This window comes from Rousettus aegyptiacus, unplaced genomic scaffold (assembly GCF_014176215.1).
Source record: "Rousettus aegyptiacus isolate mRouAeg1 unplaced genomic scaffold, mRouAeg1.p scaffold_m13_p_3, whole genome shotgun sequence".
NCBI classification, from domain to species: Eukaryota; Metazoa; Chordata; class Mammalia; order Chiroptera; family Pteropodidae; genus Rousettus; species Rousettus aegyptiacus.
The window spans coordinates 20,458,050-20,480,763 of record NW_023416306.1 but is presented as its reverse complement, the minus strand read 5'-3'; the positions used below and the strand labels follow the sequence as shown (position 1 = coordinate 20,480,763).

Below are 22,714 nucleotides of genomic sequence, written 5' to 3'. Positions count from 1 at the left end.
GGAAGGTGGCTTCTAGGTTACCGGCTGTTTCAGAAATTTGCCTTGACATGACGGTTCTGCTGATGGTTTTCTCCTTTTCTCAAGTTGGAGAAATTGTATCTTAATTATCTACTAAACTCTGTCTGTCTGTGCTGTCCATTTACTATCTTTCTGTGGCCAAGAATCATCCATCAGCATTGCATACATACCTTTCAATTTTTCAGTGCCCTGTACTACTTCATTCAATGCCTCCAAAAGGGCCAGATCCTCCAATGGACTCCCTTCTTTGAGGCTGTGCTTTTTCCGCTCCGCTTTGCGGCGATTCTTAGATGATCGTCTATGAAAAATGAGAGATGTTTTAAAAAGGGGCTCTCCTTGGGCTGCACATATTAACATTAATTAATATGCCTGTTGGCCACCAACATTCTGAGGAACCAGTGTGTCTACAGATGGTATTTGTATTTGAGAGAAATGGTGATGAAGTGTTAAAGTGACACAAAAAACAAAATTGGGAGAAACAAGTCTTACAGGCAGAAAGTAATAAGGAAAACTCTAAAAAGTGAGGTCTGTCCTTGATGTTTTTATTAAAATACAGAGTTAAATGAAGTTATATCAGAGAATAAGAGCTAGAACAATGAACAGAACAACATCCAACTTAAATTTTGTAATAAAAAACAAATCTAGAGGCAACAAAATTTAAATAATAAGATACAGACAAATCAGATTGAATTTGAATAAAATATATACGAATCCCATTTTTTCCTGCCTTGGAGGTCTTTAATATGCCATTTGTTTTGTCTGGGACTCTCACCGCTAGCTCTTAAATGCCCAGTTGTAGCTGCCTTTCCTGCAGTTTCTGATTGCCCCCCACGTCCTCACAGATCTCCATTCTGATTCCCTAGACCATAATTCTGTTTAAAAATGTAATCTTGCATTGTTCTGTCTCCTAAGTAAGGCTGTAGCTCTTCTAACTCATCTTCTTAAAAGCTTTTGGTAACATTCACTACAACTTGCATACAGGTATTCAATAAATATTTCTGACAAATTGCTAAACTGAGTTAAAGTGTGATGACTTATATTTATGACTTCTTCCAATTCTGATTTTAAACTGAAGAAGCCTGAAATCTTTTCTCTTCATAATCTTTTTATTTTTTCAGTGCCTATACATTAGTTACTTAATATTTGTTAAATGAATAAAGTCAGGTGTTTTATAAATTGAAGATCCAGTGTAAGGTTCTCCTGGGCACTGTGTAAACACACAGGCCATGAAGATGCAGCAGAGCGCATTTCAATGCCAAGTAATCTTCTTAGATACGCTGGGAAAGCCCTTGCACAACTGCCACATAACGCTGGAGAATGTTCTTCCCTTCCATCTGTACTGTTCTGGTGGAAAACCAACCTGTTTACCTATACTCTCTCCATTCACTCTGGCACGGTCAGTGTGCTAGATTACACATGATACATACGCTGATATCCTGGAGTTGCTATGAGGATATTTGCCACTCATGTCACTGCCACTCACGACACTGCTAGTTTCAGAGAAGAGGTCTGACTCTCGACCGCGAGGTACATCATCATCTAGAAAAGAACCAGATGAGGAATAAAAACTCCCCGCTAAAGTGGGTTTATCATTAATGGGGTAAGTGGATTACAGCTAACTGGGGCATATCTAAGGATGCATGAAAATCATCACAAAGTTGATCTCAAAATGAAATGATATTAAATAAAGTTATTATTACTGTACACCAGTATCAAATCTCTTTTGTCTTTTCTTTCTTTCTTTCTTTCTTTCTTTCTTTCTTTCTTTCTTTCTTTCTTTCTTTCTTTCTTTCTTTCTTTCTTTCTCTCTCTCTCTCTCTCTCTCTCTCTCTCTCTCTCTCTCTCTCTCTCTCTTTCTTCTCTCTCTCTCTCTCTCTCTCTCTCTCTCTTTTCTTTTCTTTTCTTTTTTAAGCAAAAGACACTTCGGAAACAGGGAGACTCAGTTTGTAAAACACAGTAGTCAGGCGTTCTGGGTGGGTGCGAGGGGAGGTTTGGCAGATCTCTTCCCATTCCTGCTTGGCGCTGCTCCCAAGCCCTCCGGACACACACGGACAGACACACACAGCCCCTGAGGGCTTGAACAGAGGCGTCAGACATCCCCCTGACACCGCACTCACACTGCAGGAGGCACCATGAGCAGCTGAGACCAAGGGTGACGGAGTCAGCCGCGCCGCCCCGCTCACCCTAGCATCAGCGGTCTTCATGTGACACTCACCCAGATGCGCCTGCTGTGCCTGCTCCTTGAGCTCGCGAACCACCAATAAACGTTTTTTATGGCGACTGAATGTGGCTGTCTGAGAGTCTAGAAATGCCATATAATTTTTCTGGGCTGGGGGTGCAGATGGAAAATAATTTCAGCATGATGTTTAGGAAAGAAAGAAAACTAGAGCAGGAGGAGGGAGGGAGTTGGAATTTAACCAAAAAACAGGTTACTAGGTTTTGCAAGTAAGATTTTTCCTTAATGAGTATTAACCTACATCATTTTAAGAAAATGAACTAGAGATTGGGAACCAGATCTTAGAGCTTATCAACATCATCCTAGAATAACTCTCTACTACTAAACGTACAACTGAATGAAGATTTGATACCTAACTCAAAGAAGGACTGGAAACTAAAGTAGTACACAGGAAGCTGTTCACAAAAATAGAAAAGCCACTGAAATACTTCCTAAATATGGGTATCAAGCCTATGCACTTGAACGATCAGCATTTTTCTAGGTTCTCAATAGTGGAGAAAATCCAAGTAAGAGCCAGCTAATGCTGTTGGGTCGGGAAGGATGCTTTCAGTATTCAGTTACAGGTACCTAAGGGCAATGATACAAAAAGAATCTTCCCACAGTTTTAATTAGGATGGAGAGGGGAGGGAGCAGGCATAGTGAAATGTTAATACATGTTAATATCAGAAAGGCCAGACATCAGACAGTAGACTGTGCTAAAAAAAGGCAGAGCTGAAAATCGAACCGACTCCCAAAGATTTCTGTAAGTTAAACTGATGTCCTTTTATATTTTGCTTGTAAGGGGTCAGTGACCACCAGAGTATTCTAGAACTGATAACGCTCATCTATTCGTTAGGAACCACTAACTTCATTTGCAAAGGTTCTTCTTTTCATTTTTTATTTTGAAAAAATTTCAAGCCTACATAAAAGTTGCAATAGTTCAATGTACACGTGTAAACTTTTCACCCAGATTTATCAGTTGTTAACATTCTGTCATATTTTTGACTTCCTGCTTCTTTCTCTCTCTCTGGACACACATACAATTATTTTATTATTTGTGAAACCTTTTCAGAGTAAGCTGCAGATGTAATCACACCCTCCTTAACACTTCAGTATCTCTTTCCTAAAAATAAGGTTGTTTAATATTATCTAATATAACCACAATATAATTATTAAATGCAGAAAATTGAGCACTGATACAATACTATTATCTAATATATAGTTCCTTTCACGTTTACCAACTACCCCCAAATATAAAGATTCTTAACACGGGTATCTTATCACAGGTTTTTGAGATTCAAATATTTTATGTGCTGTCACTTAACAGTTTAGCATGTTTAAAAACCCTACTCAGAACTAAATACTAGACCCGCTGGAGAATTTTGAGTGACTCCATACGACACATGAGGAAAGGATGTAATAACAGGGAGCACTTGGCGCTCTCTCCTCCCCATCTCTACGCTTCTGAACGAGGAATTCTATCTAAAATGTAATCCTCACCTTCTAATATGGAAGGCTTTATGTTGGTTTCTATAATATCCAGTCTGTTGTATTTGTATACCTAGAAGGAAAGATACAATAATTTTAGGCAGGAAAACTTTAAGGCACTGGAGAGTTAAGATACTTGGAAAGAAATGGATCACTTTCAGAGGTGACTCGGATATTTTTCAAAGGAGCAAACCTCCTATAAGCAGCCAATGAAAATCTGACTCATTTCAATAAAAATCAATAATATTTCAGATTTAGAGGACTAATTCCAAACATCAAGAATAAATTTTTTAAATGGTTTAAAAAAAACACTGGTTATCCTTAGAGTGGGAACTTGCACTACTACTTAATTTCACTACCTTCAGAAGACAAGGGACTCCAGCTGACCCTAACTCCCTTGTACTCTCACTCTGCTTAGCACCTAACACTGGCAGGATTTTTGAACTTCTTTTACCAGTCTCAGAGCTTCTTCCCAGGCAGCTCCTTCCAACAGTAACAGTACAGCTTCTTCATAATCCTGACAAAGGAACACCAAGGAAAATAGGTTAATGACATAAGCATGCCATATGCCTCTATCTGCCTTTCTACCTATCCCTTAGTCCCGACTCTTAGCTTGAGCCTGGCCTAGAATACATGCTCAATAAATATTGATCCAAAAGACAATGGAGATGTATAGACTCTGGATATTAAAAACAAAAAAAACACAATGGTATGTATCATTTCCCTATATCCCTGAGCATCAAAACCATCAGAGAGTTCTGTTAAAACGCCCATTTCCCCAACTTCACCACCAAGTTTGATTCGGCAGGTTTAGATGGGTTCCTGAATTAATAAGTCCACACTTGAAAAAATGGTACACCAGAAGAGTAATCTTCTAAACGTTTCATTTGCTCTTTTCAAGTTTTTTTCCTTTTTTATTTCAAAAAACTTAAAACCTGCAGAAAACTGAAAAATGAGTGTAATAAACTATCTTTAGTCTTCAAACATTTTTGATGCTTGTACCTTTACCAGTAAAAATTTTTAATCATGAACCCCAATAAATAACCATTTAATGTACTTATAAAGCAATGAAACAGAACACATTTTAAAAGATGAACTATACAAGACAACTGGCTGGGTTTCCTCCAGTAGTCACTGTCATAAAAAGGGAGGAAGGGGTATACATGAGATTAAAAGAGACGTGGAGGAGATCCGACACAAAACGCAATACATGGCCCCAGACTGGTACCTAATTTGGCTTAATCTACTATAAACGCAGTTTTGGAACCAGAGAACTCGAATTTTAATTATTAGATAAAATGTGTTGTTATGAAAAGATGATCATAACCAAACAACACAAATTACAAACAGCATGGCACGACCAACACAATTTCATTTTGGTTAAAAATACATGTGTGTGTGGAGAGAGACAGACAGAGCAAGTGAGCTTCGGTGGGCTCTAGAAGGAAATGAGATGCTAGCGACAGCAATCTCTCCAGTGGTAGAAATGAGGTGTTTTTATTATTTCCGTTCAGCAGTTAATAGATTAAGCCAAATTAGGTACCGATCTAGGGCCATGTATTGCATTTTGTATCTTATGTCCTTCGTATCTCTTTTAATCTAATATATACCTCTTGGCCCCTTTTTTATGATAGTGACTACTTGAAGAAACCAAGTCACTTGTCTTATATCGTTCATCTTTTAAAACGTGTTTTGTTTCATTTGCTTTACAAATACATTAAGTAGTTATTTATTGGGGCACATGATTAAAAATTTTTACTGGTAAGAGTACAAGCATCAATCTATAATACATATATACTACTTTAGATAAGTTTTAATTAGTAAGATTAAATAAAAATAAAAATAAAAATTTTCCTCCCACATCCCAATGGATTATCTAGCCTACGCCACAATAACAGGTCCACAGCATGGGTCCACGAAGGAACACAACAGGATGTGTTTTGTTTGACCTGCGTGGGCGTGTGTGGTATTGAGGTTAAAATCACATAACATACAATTAATCATTTTAAAGTGTACAACTTGATATTTACTGTATTCATAACGTTTTGTAACTACAAAAATATTTTTATCAGCCCATAAAAACACTCCATACCCATTTAGTAATCCCTCTCCCTCACTCTCCTCATTCCCCGGTAACCTCTAATTTGTTTTCTATCTTGCTGGATTTGTCTAGTCTAGATCTGTCATATAAAAGGAACCACACATTAGCTGACATTTTGTGTCTGGCGTCTTTCATTTAGCACAACATTTTCAAGATTCATCCAACTAGTGGTTACTAGAGGGTAAGGGGGAGGGGAGGGGAAATTTAAATTTCTTCAATTAAATTAAAAAAAAAAAAAAAGATTTATCCAAGTTGTAGCATGTACCAGATTTTTTGTTCCTTTTTTTTCTCAATTCATTTTTGATTGTAGTAAAATACATATAACAAAATTTACTATTTTAACTACTTTTTAGTGTACAGTTCAGTGGCATTAAGTAAATTCACACTTATGAAACCATCGCCACCAACCATCTCCAGAACCCTTTTTTAATCTTCCGAAACTAAAACTCTAAACCCAGTAAATAATAACTCCACATGCTCCCACACCCTCGGCTCTGGCAACCATCACTCTGCTTCCTGTCTCTATGACTCTGACTACTCTAGGGATCGCATATAAGTAGAATCGTACGATATCTGTCTCTCTGTATCTGGCTTATTTTACTTAGAATGTTTTCAAGGCTCATCCAGTTGTAGCATGTACCAGTTTTTTGCTCCTTTTAATGACCGAATAATATTCCTCTGTGTGTATATGTGTGTTTATCTCACACTGTATTTATCCACCTGTCTGTCATTGCTAGACATTTGGGGTGGTTTCTACCTTTTGACTATTATAAATAATGCTTCTATAAACCCAAACAAGTTTCTTTGTGGACATATATTTCCATTTCTCTTCATATAAACTTAGGAATGAAACTGCTGGGTAATATGGTGACTTAATGTTTAAGTTTTGAGGAACCACCAAACTATTTTCCACAGCGGCTGCACCATTTTACAATCCACCAGCAAGGTACAAGGGCTCCTATATACCCACATCCTTGCCAAAACTTACTTTTTTATTTTTTTTCCCATTAATTCCTACAATGGAATACTATATATTCCTACAATGGAATACTATTCAACAAAATAAAAAGGAATAAATTGATACATGCTACAACAGGGATGACTCTCAAAAGCATCACAACTTCCAATTTCTGGTTCGGCATATAAGGAACTTGGAAGTTGCTACTCCATCCTAACAATGAGTAAAAAGCCAGAAAAAGTGAAAATCAACAACTCTTCTTAGATCAGCGAGAGAACTGAGGTCACAGGGCAGGCTGCAGCTCCCCAAATGGAGAGACAGACAGGTGGATACAGACAACTATGACTTACCAGACCAAAAACCCACAAACAGAAATCTCTATCAGAATCAGCAGTGGGGTAGGAAAAATTCAAGTTGTTATTGACAAAGGGCTAGAAACTCACGGATACAGCTAAGAGTTAAAAACCTTGTGAGGGCCCGGACTTAGGAAGGCTGCTACATTCTGTGAGTTTTTACCCCCAGGAGCCCTAACAGGTTCTCACAACGAAGTATCAGAGGAGAGTCTTGTGTTTCCAGAAGGGGGAGGGAAAAAGTACCATTTTAAAATACACCCAGAGCATGCTATTCTTAACAAGGCTTGCTCTCAAAAGAAACTATTTTTCCAGAGCCTAACCAAAGTGGGTTTTACAAGGGCCTAACTTAAGTAGGGGAAGGGAAATACCCAACTCCAGCTCCTTCTAGCCTTATTATCCTACCTAAGGGGTGAAAAACTGAGAAACGCCAGTGAGGTTCACAGGCCAGGGGCACAGGCTCACTAAAAGATAGAGACCTAGTCCTAGGACTATAGAAAGCTTCTTCTCTACCTGCACTTTATCATCACCTCACTAAAGGCCTATTTATTGAATTTTCTTTTACTCAGTATATCACATCAGGCTTTCAACAAAAAAATTACAAGGCATACAGAAAATACAAAAACAGTTTGAAAAGCAAGCCTCAGAACCAGACTCGGATACGGCAGGGATGCTGGAATTATGAGGCCGAGAATTTAAAATAAGTATGATTAATATGCTAATGGCTCTAATGGAATAAGAAGACAAAATGTGAGAACAGACAGGTAATATAAGCAGAGAGATAGGAAATTTAAAAATCAAAAGAAATGTTAGAAATCAAAAGCATCATGTTAGTGAAAGAAGCCAGACAAAAAAGATCACATACCAGATGGTTCAATTTATATGAAATTCTAGAAAAAGCAAAATTGTAATGACAGAATGATAAGCGGTTGATAGGGGTTGGAAGTGAAGGGAGAAGTCTGATTGCAAAAGGGGAAGTACGGAACTTTGGGGGGTGATAGAAATGTTCTATATCATGATTGTAATGGTTATAAAACTACAAACATTTGTCAAAACTCATCCAACCATTAATTTAAAACTGATAAATTTTATTGTATTTAAAGTACACTCCCAATTAAATATATATAAATTATACATATATACATTCAATACATATGGATTAATCTTCATTTACAAAGAGAAAAAGATGGTGGCATCTTATCCATTTAAGTAACCATCTTAGGTGGTATGTTACATCTTTGTACTCTAACCTTTTCCCTCTATTTGTGTTGTTGTGTGCTGATGAGTCGGCTCTGGCTCCTGGCAAACCTATGAATGAGTAATGTCCACAGTGTCTTGTCCTCAACAGCCCTGCTCAGCTCCTGTAGATTCAGGCCTATGGCTTCTTTAATAAAATTAATCCATCTCATATTTGGTCTTCCTCTTTTCCTGATGCATTACGTGTATTTTATTCATTGATGTTTTCAGCCAATCACCCAATATATTTACTTTCAAGGAACTAATAATATCAAATTTTAACTATTTTCTTTCACCCTTATTACGTGAAAGACACTAAAAGATTTTAAAAGCACAATTATGTTATGCAAATGTGCCCACTTGTTAACAACTAGAAAAACACTCTCTCATGAAAGGCCAGAATTCTAGAAGGCGGTAATCCCTGGTTGCAGCTGTGTATATGTGTCCTGTTAGTCTGTGGCCAGTGTCAATGCATAGTTTTATTATTTTCACAATAAATCCTATATTCTATCAAAAGCTGGTATAAGGATTTATCTTTATAATGTGAAAAACTGGAACCCATCAAGCTACCTGAGATAAAAGAGTTATTCCCAACAGAGAATAAGAGTAAAAGCCAAAAAAAGTGTCTAAAGTCCAATCACCTTGTTTTAGACTAGTCATTTCTCACTCTGCTTCGGCAAGTGAACATAAAAAGTACAGCTTCCTTGAGATCTATTTTAGTACTATGCACCAAGGTCACATCACTAGCATATATTATAGTAGAACACTCTGGTATTCTACCTCACAGAACTTGTAATTATATAAACTGAATTTAGATTTTCAAGTCAAGTCAGCAAGATGGAAGGCCTACACGGCAAATTATCTCTTGACTTCCTAACTGCGTGCTTTAATTTTCGTGATCCTTAAGGTACAAGGAGGAAGTCCGTGCTTGTTCAGTGGTGAGGTTTAGAAGGGAAGAACTGAGTTTACCTGGGCGTACTGTTCTAGAACTGTGGCTGCGTCTCTGTGCTTCCTCTGCTCCACTAGCTTTCCTGCAAATGCAACGATAAGCATTTGTTAAGCTTGCCAAAACCAGTACTACACCAAGATGCAAGTTGAAATGGTGTTTGGTAGTAATATTCATATAAATACGATATCCTACATATTAGAGATTAAGCTAGATTATACATTTAAATTGAACTGCTTTAAAATAGCATTTTCAAAACTACTAACACTATTCCAAAGGCTAAGAAAAGACAGTACCAAAAAATCTTTCTCAGATCAAATAAGTTTGGGAGGCACTGGGTAATACAAAGTTAAACAGATTATTTTGCTGGTGTTTTATTAACATGTCTTTATTATATATAAAACTATGTACTTTGTGAATTTCTTTGAAGGAAAGAGGCAGGAATATCATGGAGTCCTTTTTTAAATGGCAGTTACAACCTAAATTTACCACAGGATGTGAAAATCATGTACAGTCAAAATTTGCCATGAAAAATCCTTACAAAGGCATGCATAGGGCAAACTGACCTGTCATCTCTCACTAATCCATTTTTTCCCCTAATAAGAGACTTCTGTTTCTTTGGCTGAGCACTAGATGGAGGTCATGCAGTGTCTAGATCCTAGGATCATACTCAAGGCAGCCCAATTCAGATAATTACACTATGAGAGGCACACAGGACCAGAGGCTGACTAAGGGGCTGGCAGATTCGTGCCTCCCATGTCACACCAACTCCAGGCCATTTTATCACTTACAAAAATAGGCAGTCACCTCCACTACTAAAATAGCTATATTTTCTTTCTTCTGCTAGCTTATATAAATTAACTAAGTTAATGTGCACATGGAGTGACTCCATCATATAACATTTCTCAAAAACCTTTGACCGCTGCCTCGCCAATTTTTGCTAAACATCTGGGAGCACTAAGTGTACTCCATCATAAGGCACGGGAGCAAGCTAAGACTTGTAACAAATACGAGAGCAGATCATCATAGATCACAGAACTAGAAGGTATAAATTACCAATAACATAGGTTTATAAACCATAAGTAGCAAAGGACCCAGAATGAATAAAAGGTCTAAAATGAAAAATTCTCAAACTTGTAAAAAGAGCTCAGCTTGGACACTGAGAAGGTTTACTGAAGAGATTACAGATCTAATAACTAGAAAATGCCAGAAAAAGAACAGTGATAATCTTACACACTTTTATAATCTCAAGGAAAAAAGAATAGTGTAAATAACTAAGGAGGATACACACAAACTTTTATATAGAGTATTATCTGGAACTTTTTCAGGACTACTTTTTTCTTGAAATTAATAACCATTCTGATGATTAATAAATAACAAACATTTATAAGACTTAAAATGGGAAGGGGAAAATATACCAGTCAAACACTTACTTCAGAGCTCGGCTGAAAGGGCCAGCCCCCTACACCTCTTCTCACAGGCAGTCCTTTACCTTTCTTTCACTCTAAGAAATCAGACTCTTGCATAGCCTCATCTCTGGTCCAGGCGATCCTGAGACCCTGGCACCCAAACTGCCTTTGCTTTCAAAGCGCAAACGCTTACACATTCGGCCTCTTCTTTTACCTCATTTCTGAAAATTGCTAGTATGGTTTCCAATGACCTACTATCTATACCTGAATGGCCACACCCCAAAATTCATCTTTACCTTCTGATAGGCACACGGCCAGTTACACTAGGTATGACCACATAATGTAGGGATTGTTGAATGAAATGGAGAAGTGATGGTGCAACTTGTAGATTATTTTTAACTTAAAGGCTAAGAGTTCTCCCATGATTACGGCGTCTCCCCCTTCCCAAGGAATGGAATACAGATGTGGAGATTAATCCAGCTATAGTTTTCTACCTAAGAGACGGCAGAACCACACAATGAAAAGACTTGCCAGTCTTTATACAAGTGAGAGAGAAACTGATTTATTACCCCATTGTATTTTGAGATTCCTGTCACAGCAGTTTTAACCTTTGCTCTACTTAGCAAACCATTCCAAATCAATTTTTATTAGTATAAGAATGCCTCAAGGTATGCTGCCCTAAATTTATTTGCAAAATTGCTAAGTAAAACCAAAAAAAAGAAACAAAAAACCTTTGGAGAAGCTCTCGTTTTGGAGAACCTCAATGATAGTGTTTACCTGCCAGAGATCTGCCGAAGCCGGCCAGCTGGTCTCTGCTCAGGTGCAGCTGGGCTGCCGCACAGAGCGCTTGCTGCCAGCTGCCACACGCCAGAAAGGCATCGAGGGCTTTTTCGTGGGCACCACAGCGGGCAAACACAAGCCCGCCTGGCTCGTAGAGCCGCTCCTGCATCAGGTGTTCCCCATAAGCAACGCTGATGTCCTGTGACGAGAGGAGATACAGGGTCAGTGGGAAAGGATGACAATCAGTTTTTTCATCTCCAATGGAGGCTGTTTCAGTCACTATACTTGAAACTCTTGAATTACTTAGGAAAATCCTATGGTTGATCAGTGAATTCAGTCATTCTTCCATTCAAAATCTCACTGAGAATGTGCCATTTATTCATTCAACAAATAGTGAGCACTACACGGGCAGTGGGAATAATACTGAGATGCAAAAAATAAAACCAAACAAGCAAACGCAAACACACACACACACACACACACAGAGTAACAAGAACCACCACCAAATTCCTGCTCCTGTGGCAACAGAGAATGGACTTATAAACACAATATGGTCTATGATGTAATGCAAACAGTGGTGAAAGCATAGAGTGATGGGAGTGCTACTTCAGAGGGCTGTGAGGAGCATAAGCCATGTGAAGAGTTGGAGAGAGCGTTCCATGCCAAGGGCACAGAACCATGGCCATCCGGTTGGAATGTGTATGGAATACTCAGGAAGAAACAGCAAGAAGGCTGGTGTGACTGAAGCAGACAGAGGACAGGAAAGAGGAACAGACAATGAAAATGAGAGCAAAGAGGCAGCCACTGGCCAAATTCTCTATTCCCCAGGCTCAGTGTTAGGCAGCAACAAAGAAAGGAATGTTAACATGGAGACCCTGCTCTTAAAGAACCTACTATCTGGTGGGAGACACAAATCTACATCATCAGGTTGATAAATGCCACCACTGAGATAAGAAAAAGGTGCTCTGGGAGCTCAGTGTTTGAAACCTCATCCAGGAACGGCTTTCTGGTGGAGTTTTGAAAGATAACTGGGGCTAAAGGAAGGGGAAGCTAGAGGGCTGGCAGACGCAGCTGATGCTGAAGACGCAATCAGAGGCCTGATGATAGGTGTGTGCAATTTGCGAACGAACTGAAAATGGTGGTGATGACGGCACAGTGAGTAGTGGATAACAGCACAGGCTCCATGTCCCAGGGAGGCCGATTAAGAGCCCCAGGTCCTTAGGCAAGCTGTTTCCTCACTTGAAAACTGTTCACGCCACTTATCGGGTTTTTATAAGACTTATATCCTACATTTTGCTTATAAGCAAAGCATCCAGCATATAAGAAAAGCTAAACAGATGTTTGCGTAAACAAACCAAACGTTATCCCTTTACCCTACAATAAATGGGAAAGCTCTGCACTCTTCAGGATGATCAGTTATGCAGCAGTGAGGCTGATCTGTAGGAGGCGGGATGGAGCCAGGGAGCCCCATGTGGTCGATGCCTAGTACTTCCCAGCAGGAACCTGGGACAACACCACGGTTTTTGGCCTGGGCAAGTTCTTCAGAAAAGGAAGAGGTCAGGGCCTTTCACCAACATAAGAAGTTCAAGATGAGGCTAATTCGTGTGAAGATGAACCTCGAAACCAAGGATGGTGTTATGGACTCAGGATCTTCACCCCCTTCCAACTAAGGCATGAAGCAAAACCAGGAGAGCCTTGTTTCACACACCACACACCTTGTACTGCTGCGAGTTTGGTGGATATAACTTCAGAGCTTCGTTATACAAGTTTTTATCTTTTATTAAATTTAAGCATTCTGGGAAGTACTCAGGTCCTGCAGGAATGAGATACACGCACACACAAGCTTAAGACTTTGGAAGTACAAGCATTTCATTTTTACCGATGGTCCCTAAACAAAATCAACAAGGGATCTTTTAAGACCTGCATAATCTGGATCTGGATGGAGAACGGAATCCAGGAATTTTAATTTTAACGAGCACCACTACAACTTCTGAGCTAGGAGAAGCACTGACTGGGATCTGAGTTCTACGTCAAAGAAATTTTTACACGACCCCTGATAAATGACCATCCAGCCCCATGTTTTCTCAACCTCCATAACAAGAATCACCTGGGGAACTTATTAAACATACATATACACCTGAGGCCCACCCAGATCAAGTGAATCAGATTCTTCAAGGAAGACTTCTTAACAAGCACCCCAGGTGACTGTTCCTTGTCCCCCTCCAGCCCTCAGGAAAGAATCACAACTGCTGAAGCCAGAGGCTCCAGCGCGGGTCAGGGACAGGAGTGGAGCAGACACCTGGCACTGTGCCTATCCCGCTCCATCACTGACGATTAAAACGGGCTTTCAGGGCACTGCCGGTGGGCAACTCGCTCCAGACAAGCTGGGTTTCCCTCAGGTGTCAGCAAACACCACGAGTGGAACGAGTTATCGACCAATTTTGATTCTGAGACTCTGAAGTGAATTTAGGAGGTGATCATTCTTAACCCAAAGGGGATCTGCTCTATTTTCTGAGCCATGGAGCTCCTCCAGTTCTTAAAAGGCGTTTGCTTTATGCTCAGCTTCTCAGAACATATGTGAAAATAAGGTGCACGTAGGTCAATTGCTAAAGTTTTCAGGAGTAGAAATTAAAATCAGTCTATGTCTAAACTAGCATTTTAATTTATACCCTGCTTAGTTCCAAAGAAAATTTGAAGCAGAGATAAACATACAAACGCTCATACTTACCACATTTGCTGAGGTGACGAATGGCTTTTTCATAGCGCTTCAAGTATTTGTCTATGGTGAACCGCTGATAATTAGTTTCCATTTTCTTAAGTGTATTAAGAAATGGAAGATATTCTTTGGGATCCTAAAAATAAAAATGATAAATAGGAGAACTTTACTGCTTGTGATTCTATTTACTTATAAAAATAAAAAATTTAATTATGGCAATAAGTCCAAAGCTACACGACTTTAAGAATATGTGCCATATTAATACATTATATCATATAAAAATCAAATATAAAACAACCTTAACTAAGTCTCTTAATAACCATTTGTTTCAGGTTAACAAGGAAAACAAAGTTCTAATCTAAAGACCCTGACAAATGCATCAAAGTTTCTCATAAAAGTGCTTGGAGCTGTTCCCATGACATGTCATGCCCTCCATTTGCAAAGACCAAGTGTTAAAGGTAAAATTATACTGAGTTGGACACAAAACTCTGAGGTCCTGCCACCACAAGTTTTTATTGGCACTGATCACCTCCAGTTCTGTGACATGCCCACAAAATAAAAACGTGTCCACAAAAGGCTTGTTTTCTTGGCAAAGAGAGATGCTTCCTGTTCTTAATTCAGTTTCACTGGGCAGACAGAAAGAATACAAATAAGAATATAGGGGGAAAAAAACAAGAGTAATAATCAAATGCTCATGCATGTGATGTAGGGGTAACTATTTGCTAAAACATTAAATCAATGTTTTAAGTAAGAATCCATTGTGTACAAAGAATGTAACACAACCTTTAACCTCAGGAAACTTACAGTCCAGTAGAGGAGCTAGACTGGTATGCGGAGATAGGCACTGGGTATAGCAGAAGCACATATGGGGGCCACCTCCTCCAGTCCCTGGGTGGGGGCAGGGAGGCAAGAATGATTTACTAGAAAGATGCCACCTTGGTACTCACTGACTAAAGTGAGTGAGAATCAGCCAGGTGAATGGAGAGGATGAGAGTGGTGGCTGAGGGACAAAAGCACTGCCTTTCTTCCACGAGCAGAGATAAACAAATAATGTCAAGAGATGGGAAGAGTGTTATACAGAGACCAGATCACGAAAGGGTTTTTAAGCACTATTAGGGCTTTAGGGGCAACGGGGAGCCCATGAAGGATTTTAAGCAGAGAAATGAAAGAGCGAATTTTCCTTTTTGGAAAGATCACTCTGGCAAGAGTAAAGAAAGGAGTGATAGGGGATAAAAATAAGCCTGCAAAAAAAGACATAAAAAATGTAATTAGACCAGTGGTGCTCAAACTTTTTGACTGCGGCATGCTGCAGTGGGACAAGAGGCCCTGAACCTTTCTATTCTCCATATTCCCCCTTTCCACTGGAGAAAAGAGCTACAAGATAAAGAACTAAATTAGACAATGAATCATTTGTTATATTTCCTTTATAAGAGATGAATTTGTTCACACATATGCCTATAATCTTAAAAATAACCAAGTAGTTTTATCTCACTTGCTCAATCTAACAATCAGAACACTTTGATAAGCACAGAACTATAGCAGAGAATACGACTTAGACATGTGGGCCCTGGAGACTCGCCGATCGGCCTCCAAGCCTATACGCACAGGACATTGGGCAAAACACTGTACTATCAGAAGCAGGATTTCATACTACCATGATTACATAAATGAGAACCAAAAACATGGTATGTAGCAATTCCACATACCTTCTGTGACTTCTCAGCTACCATGAGGACCAAATCAAAGTCATAGGTTCCAAGAGAATGATCATATAGATCATTAACATCTACCAACAGCAGCAAATATTTCAGGGCCTCTTCAGCACTCACAGCATCGGGAGCAGGCGGCACATTTCCTGTCCCTAAGGAAACAAAACAGAGCAAAACCAGTTTGGGAAAAAGCCACATACCTAGCAACATAACCAAAAAGACAAAGTAACAAATTTTCCTGACAAATATACACTTTTGACTCTTTTGTATGTTTGTAGGATAGCACTCAAAAAATGACACAGATCTTAAAATGGTAACCCAATGGCCTGTGTTAAATCTGTGATGTGACACTGGTGCTGACCACTGTGACATCAGGAAGACTGGAAGACTGGTGACAGTCAGGACCCCACTGAACACTCTCTGTGACTGGGTCTCTACCTTGAAGCTCGTGTACCTTCTGCAGCACAATTTCCAATTCTGGGGTTGTTTTCTTCACGTGGGAGGTGAGTATTGACAGGCAGTATCTGAGGTTATAAGAACACCAGAATGAGAAGGATGAACGAGCTGAGTAAGGACAACTATATGTTTCTGTTATTCAAAAGATGCCAACTAATGATGGCACACATACTTGTGAGGATTTATGTTCTCCATGGCTGCTCTCATAGTATCACAGATAAGGTCTACTTTTCTCCCCTCAGGATCCCCGGGCAGCTGGACAGCGCTGGTAACTGGTGGAGGGTACATGGTCTTTGTGACATCTTCTTCCCTAAGAACAAGAGTGTATTAAAAGGTCACTAACTGAACATATGTCCCAGCTTTCAAACTACTAACATAAACCCAAGTGTGCTGATAATAAAACTGGCTTTTGGAAAAGTTTAATTATAAAAATGTTTATGCAGGGGAAAACATAGAGAAATTTATGGAGAAATAAAAACATGTCCACAAAAGGCTTATACAGTAATATTCACAAATGTTTTATCCCAATAGTCCCAAACTGGGTATAGTCCAGGTGTCCATCAACAGGGGAATGAATAAACAAACTGCAGTATATTTATACAATGGTGTACTGTTGAGTGATAAATAAGATGAACTTATTAGTGATGTATGCAAAATGGATGAATCTTAATAAATATATATAAGGTAAGAAAGCTTTATTTACAAAGAGAAGTTAATACTCTATGATTCCATTTACATAAAGTTCTTAAACATGCAAAACTGTTCTATGGTGAAAAACTCAAAAAAGTGGTTGCCTGGTGGGTGGGATAGGGACTAAGGAGAAATTTGGGGGGACTCTCTGAGATGATGGAAATCTCTATCTTGATAGGGGTTCAAGTTACCTAGAAGTGTACATTTGTCAAAACTCACTGAATGGTGCACTTATTGATCCGTGCATTTCACTACAGGTAAATTTTGCCTGCAGAGACCTCGTACACAAAGAATACATTCTAGTTAATGCGAGGCAAAATGAAATATTGAGAGGTAAGGTGAACTGATGTCTATAATCATCTTGAAATTTGTCTAAAAATAGATGATGAAGGCAGGCACAGATAGTAGTAATAAAGCATATACGAAAATGTGAACTCTAGAATCTAGATGGTAGTACAGGACTACCTGTACAATTCTCTCAACTTTCCTATGTTTGAAAGTTCTCATGAAAAAGTTGGGGAAAAAATCCTTGCAGAAAAGACACCATTTGATTTTAATCTCGTAAGAAAAACATAGTTTTATATGAACACCTAAAAATAAAGTTAAGTAATAATTCTGACCTACATGCTTTGAAGTCTTAGTTTTAAACAGACTTTTGAAAAGGAAAGGTAGAGCGAAATCCAGTACATATGGCTTCTAAGAGTTATAGTGATCAAAAAAATACTGAATGGAAATTCTCCTCAGGCTACCTATCTGTTTGATTTCCTTAACTAGAAGAGAAAAAATTATGGATATGATACTCACACTATTCAAAATACTTACTTCAATTCTGTAAAAAACAAGTTAATATGATTTACAGAATCTATCTGTCTTATGAAGGCCTCCACATTTTCAAGAAACACCTATCCAAAAAAAGAAATATTTTAGTTCATGTCACGTTAGCTCAAGTCTAAAGTAAGACAGAGTAAATAGCAGATTTAGAAAGTTACCTTAGGGTTATGATCATGAATCAGATTGAGATTAATTCTCAGTTTTCTCATGCATTCAAATGCTTCTTTAAACATAAGTCTGTGAAGAGACAGAGCACAGTTAAAAAAGGCATTTCACGAAAACTAAACTCCCTGGACCCCGCTTGTTTTCATTACAGTATAAACCAGTTATAATCAGATTACAGCCCAAATGCCAAACAATTGCTACTGAATTTCTACTCTGAAATCACCAAATGAAAAAAATCAGGTGCCAGATTCGTCTACCTTCTTAAAAGTGTGATTTAGTTATCACGGCATGCTGAGGACTACATCCCCATATACACACATTACAAAATCATCATGAAAGTTAGGTCCACGTTCTTTTTTCAAAAACATATTAATGACAACTTTTCTGATACAGAGTTTCCTCCATGTAAATTCAGATGAAAGATCATTTCCTTCACAACCGAGGCTCTGGCACTTTTGGGTCAAACTCCCACCCCACCCCGATCACGTAAATCTGCTGAAAGCCTGGGGCCGTCTGCCTGGGTAAGTACATAGACATAGTTTGTTGCACAATCTCCCTGGGATCACAGGACATCTAAAGCCCATTGGGATCCTCTTAGGCTAAAAATCCCGGTCTTTTATGACAAGCTTCATGATTCTTTCTGCTAAGAATGTCTACTACACCATACGGTATTAAAATCAAAGTGGGGAAAAAAGCCTCTGAGAATCTGATTGAAGATATCTGTAACGATGGTTTTCCAGTAGGTTTTCCAACTTTAAAACGTACCATCTTCACACATAAGTGATAACAATAAGCAAGCAGTAATATACATTGGTACTTACTTGTCCAACCACTTCCGAATCTGAGCTAAAACCAGGGCTCGATGACAAACAACTTCTAAGTTTCCCCTTGGCATCTTAAAATAAATAAATTGAAACGATAACATTTTTAACTAAATAGAAATATTTAAATGCCCAGGCTGTATATGGAGAATTACCACAATGTGGTAAAATAAGCATACTTTTAGCAGAATCTAGTTGGGCTTAATATTTGACTTTCTAGAAAAGCTTCCCTACTAGCTTTACTGGGGCAGAGCCTGTATACACTCCTTTGTATAAAGCTAACAGAGAACCTGGCAAGGAAAGGCTTATGATAAATTATTACAAATGATAAGAGAGCCTAAAACACAATTTGAAAGATTGTTTGGTATTAACTGCCTACTGACAATCAGAAACACAGCCTGAAAAATCAGCTTACCTGTAATACAAGCTTTGTGTCCTGGGGTACAACGGTGACAATCCGTGAACCCCTCTCCACTTTCCGCAGAGTCTCCCCGTGAGACATATGACTGCTGCTCAGACCTGCCTGTAATGCTAAAGACATGGTTGGCTAAGCATTAGGAATCAGTCATGACAAGCTACTCTCTCCATTACAGCAGCTGAAACTTCACATTATCCGAAATAGAAGAGAGCTATTAATAACCAGGCTCCTTTGCTCTCCCACTCAACCTTCAGACCATTAGCCTTTCTGATAAACGGTCTCATCCCTGGAAATTGCGCTCTCACACAGAGCTCTCACGCATATTCACAGACACAACTTCTCAACCGATTTGGAGAACACAGGGAAGACTGGGCAGCATCTCTATTTCTTAGCACTATCAGCACACTATAATTGTATTAGTGAATGATTCTGTTTCCAGGTTAGAAACAAAGAAAGTTGGAATTTTTGGAATCTCTCACACACACACACACACACACACACACACACACACACACACACACACACACACACACAGTGGGGGAGAGCAGGGGAAGATACGAAACAGAAGACGGAGCCCTGCAGCTGGACAACGGCGGGTGGCCGCAGCGACGAAAGGAAGATTACGAAGAAGTTAGAGCGTGTTGCCAGTTTGGTATGTATCTACATGGTAACTCGAAGTGCAGTATTAAACTAGTTATTTAATAACATTTCCTAGACATTTTTTTTTTGTTTAACTTTAGTAAATTCTGCTTACGGAAGAACTTCCTTCTCTGCAAGTCTTTGCTAGCTGGTGTAGAATGATTTAACTGAGATATTATGTTGAGATCTGAGGCTAAGTAAATGAACTCTAAAGGTTTCCTCTGGTCTGAGACTCTATGATAAACAGCCAAAGCAAGTGAAGACCTTAAAAGTCATCAAGACTTCAAAGCATAAAAGATATTAAAAGAGGGACTTACTTTTAAACGAAGAATCCGTCAGGCGGAAACACTGGCAGGTATGAGAATGGGTCGTTAACAATAAGAACTCATCGTATACTGCAAATGATGTAATATTTGAAGCAACCTACAATAAGGGAAGGGAGGCAAAGGGGAACGTCAATTTTACCACTTGGATACAACAGTGGAAAGGATCCAGCACCAAATCAAGCCTTGATACCTCACTGTCATTGATGAAAAAGCGGCACCTGTCAGTCAGACCAAGAACACATTCCTGCAAAATAAATAAAACTAAATTTACAAACAATTCTAATCAAACTAGTTTAATCTAACTTTCCTATTACACAGTTCTATTGACTTGTGATTTCACATCTATCTCTCTGTAATCAAGACTGAACGCAGATATGTAAGATGTGGTTGGTTCAGTGCCAGATGGAGTATGACGCCAACCAATCCATCAGCAAGTCCTGTCATTTCTCTCTCCTACGTATACCTCAGATACATCACCTTTCTGGCCCTCACTGCCTCCACTCCAACAATCACTTCCACTCTCGTTCCTTTCAACCTACTCTCCACTGGGCAGCCAAAAAACCCTTTCAAACCATGAACCGGATCACATTACTAGCTGATTAAAAATTATTAATAATTTTCCTATCATTGTTCAATTGAAAAACCCACCACTCCCTCCTACACTCTATCACTGAAGTCTAGCCGCACTGCTTCCACTCAGTTCCTCGGATAAGCTGAGCTCCTTTCAAGCTCAAGGTGGCCACAGTCCCTTCTCCCTGGAACGCCCCCTTTTCAGGGACAGAGCTTTCTTTTCTCACATCTCAGCACATACGTCATCATCTCAGAGAGCTTTCCTGCACCACAAAAGTAGGTCTCCCCACCCTCACAGCTACCATTCTCTAATCAGCCCCCAGCACCTCACTATTCTCTAACATCACCCCCTACTCATTTCCTTCATTTTCCATCAGAGGGGATAATCAGACCTCCTTTGATATGTCATAAAATCCAGAAGAGAGGGATCAGACAGCTCTTTTGTTTTATAAAAACTGTTGGAAAACCCACCACAATTATAAGCATTTTCATATTTGATGAATGACAACCTACTAAATACTATTTTCAAGATTACATTTCTGTTGTCTCCCACAGAACTAACTTTGAATGTGCTATAGAGCAGGATTAAAGCTTGCAGACTGCATTCTTCTATTTTTAAATTTGTACCTCCAAGGAAAGAAGTCAACTACTACACGCCAGGCAATATCTTAATCCCATTTCACAGAAGAAGCAGCTGAGGCTCAGGAAAGTGGATAACTTCTTATTGCCTTGAGATTTAGTGGAGACCTGGGTCCACCTCCAAAGCCCACAGTCTTTCTACCTAATGCCCTAACCTGGGCCAGTGCCCTAAGTGGTAAATTTTTCTGTCCTGTGTGCACTTACCTCTCCTCCAATCACGGCCAGCTCGGTCTGTGTGCATGGATACGGGAACCTCACAGGAACTCCGCCGGGGTTCTTCCATGGAGCAACGGCCAGAGATGCTGACTCTGCAGGGTTGGCACAACAAAGAGCTGAGCTTCTATTGGTAAAAACCTGTCACATCAATACTTGCTAAAACACTTGACATGTAATTTGGATTATCTCTCAAATGTATTCTAGAAACTCAAAACGGTGCTCCAATTTACCACAAGAAAATAGAGGCAGAAAACACCTGCCAATTACACGTGCTAGCTTAGGGTTTTCCAGGATTATTAAAAGACCTGTCAATGCAGCACTGACAAAATACAAGTCATGTTCTCAAAAATTAAACATCCATAGAAGTCATAAACACGCTTTCCTAGTATTTTGATACTCACCCCAAAGATACCTGAGTATCTGGCCACCAGCCAGCTGCAATGCTACTGATTTGGTCTTGGAATTGCAACATAGGCTGATTATGACCCCATCTACTGTCACAGATGAACTGACAAAAGTAAAAAAAAGGAGAAAAAGGGTGTGAATGGACCAATTTTTTTCAAAAGTAGTGACTACTTATTTTACAAAATAGAAAAATAAGCAATTTCTCTTTGGTGCTGCACTGCCTATTGCAATACAATATACACAAAATTCACATAAACACATACACATGCACAATGACAGATAAACTATTGCAATCGCAAGCACAGATAAAGCAATTATCTGTCACATGACACTATTTTTCATAGTACAAGGAAGCCAGGTGTCTACATGGTGAAGTCCTTGCTCCCATTTTGGCAGCAACTCATTATAAGTTATTCCAACTCACTATAATTTATTGTCTTCATTAGACATGCACAGTACCGATATCATTTCTGCAATTCATTTTCTTAAAATATAAGCATTGTGAGTCAAAGATGAGGACGTGATGACTGCATCTGAACACGTTTTATGTATATAAATAATAAGGACAGGTTCCTTGTTTGCAACAAGGGTTTTCAGAATTTGAATCTAACC

The 22,714-nt window shown here is 39.1% G+C and overlaps 1 protein-coding gene across 1 annotated transcript in view; it reads right to left on the bottom strand.

Moving 5' to 3' along the window:
- The window catches only part of ELP1 (elongator acetyltransferase complex subunit 1), a 53,107-nt gene that overhangs the window by 7,231 nt on the left and 23,162 nt on the right, over window positions 1-22,714 (bottom strand). The window contains exons 15-34 of the mRNA XM_036238372.1: window positions 22,099-22,205; window positions 21,686-21,789; window positions 20,463-20,516; window positions 20,264-20,369; window positions 19,305-19,420; window positions 18,890-18,963; window positions 18,062-18,140; window positions 17,895-17,974; window positions 16,555-16,692; window positions 16,365-16,450; window positions 15,924-16,078; window positions 14,230-14,353; window positions 13,217-13,314; window positions 11,499-11,700; window positions 9,336-9,397; window positions 4,176-4,238; window positions 3,734-3,794; window positions 2,234-2,347; window positions 1,446-1,557; window positions 189-316 (exon numbers count right to left, since the gene is read on the bottom strand). Coding sequence (XP_036094265.1) covers window positions 189-316; window positions 1,446-1,557; window positions 2,234-2,347; window positions 3,734-3,794; window positions 4,176-4,238; window positions 9,336-9,397; window positions 11,499-11,700; window positions 13,217-13,314; window positions 14,230-14,353; window positions 15,924-16,078; window positions 16,365-16,450; window positions 16,555-16,692; window positions 17,895-17,974; window positions 18,062-18,140; window positions 18,890-18,963; window positions 19,305-19,420; window positions 20,264-20,369; window positions 20,463-20,516; window positions 21,686-21,789; window positions 22,099-22,205 — 2,063 coding nt within the window. The remainder of the gene's footprint in view (window positions 1-188; window positions 317-1,445; window positions 1,558-2,233; window positions 2,348-3,733; window positions 3,795-4,175; window positions 4,239-9,335; window positions 9,398-11,498; window positions 11,701-13,216; window positions 13,315-14,229; window positions 14,354-15,923; window positions 16,079-16,364; window positions 16,451-16,554; window positions 16,693-17,894; window positions 17,975-18,061; window positions 18,141-18,889; window positions 18,964-19,304; window positions 19,421-20,263; window positions 20,370-20,462; window positions 20,517-21,685; window positions 21,790-22,098; window positions 22,206-22,714) is intronic.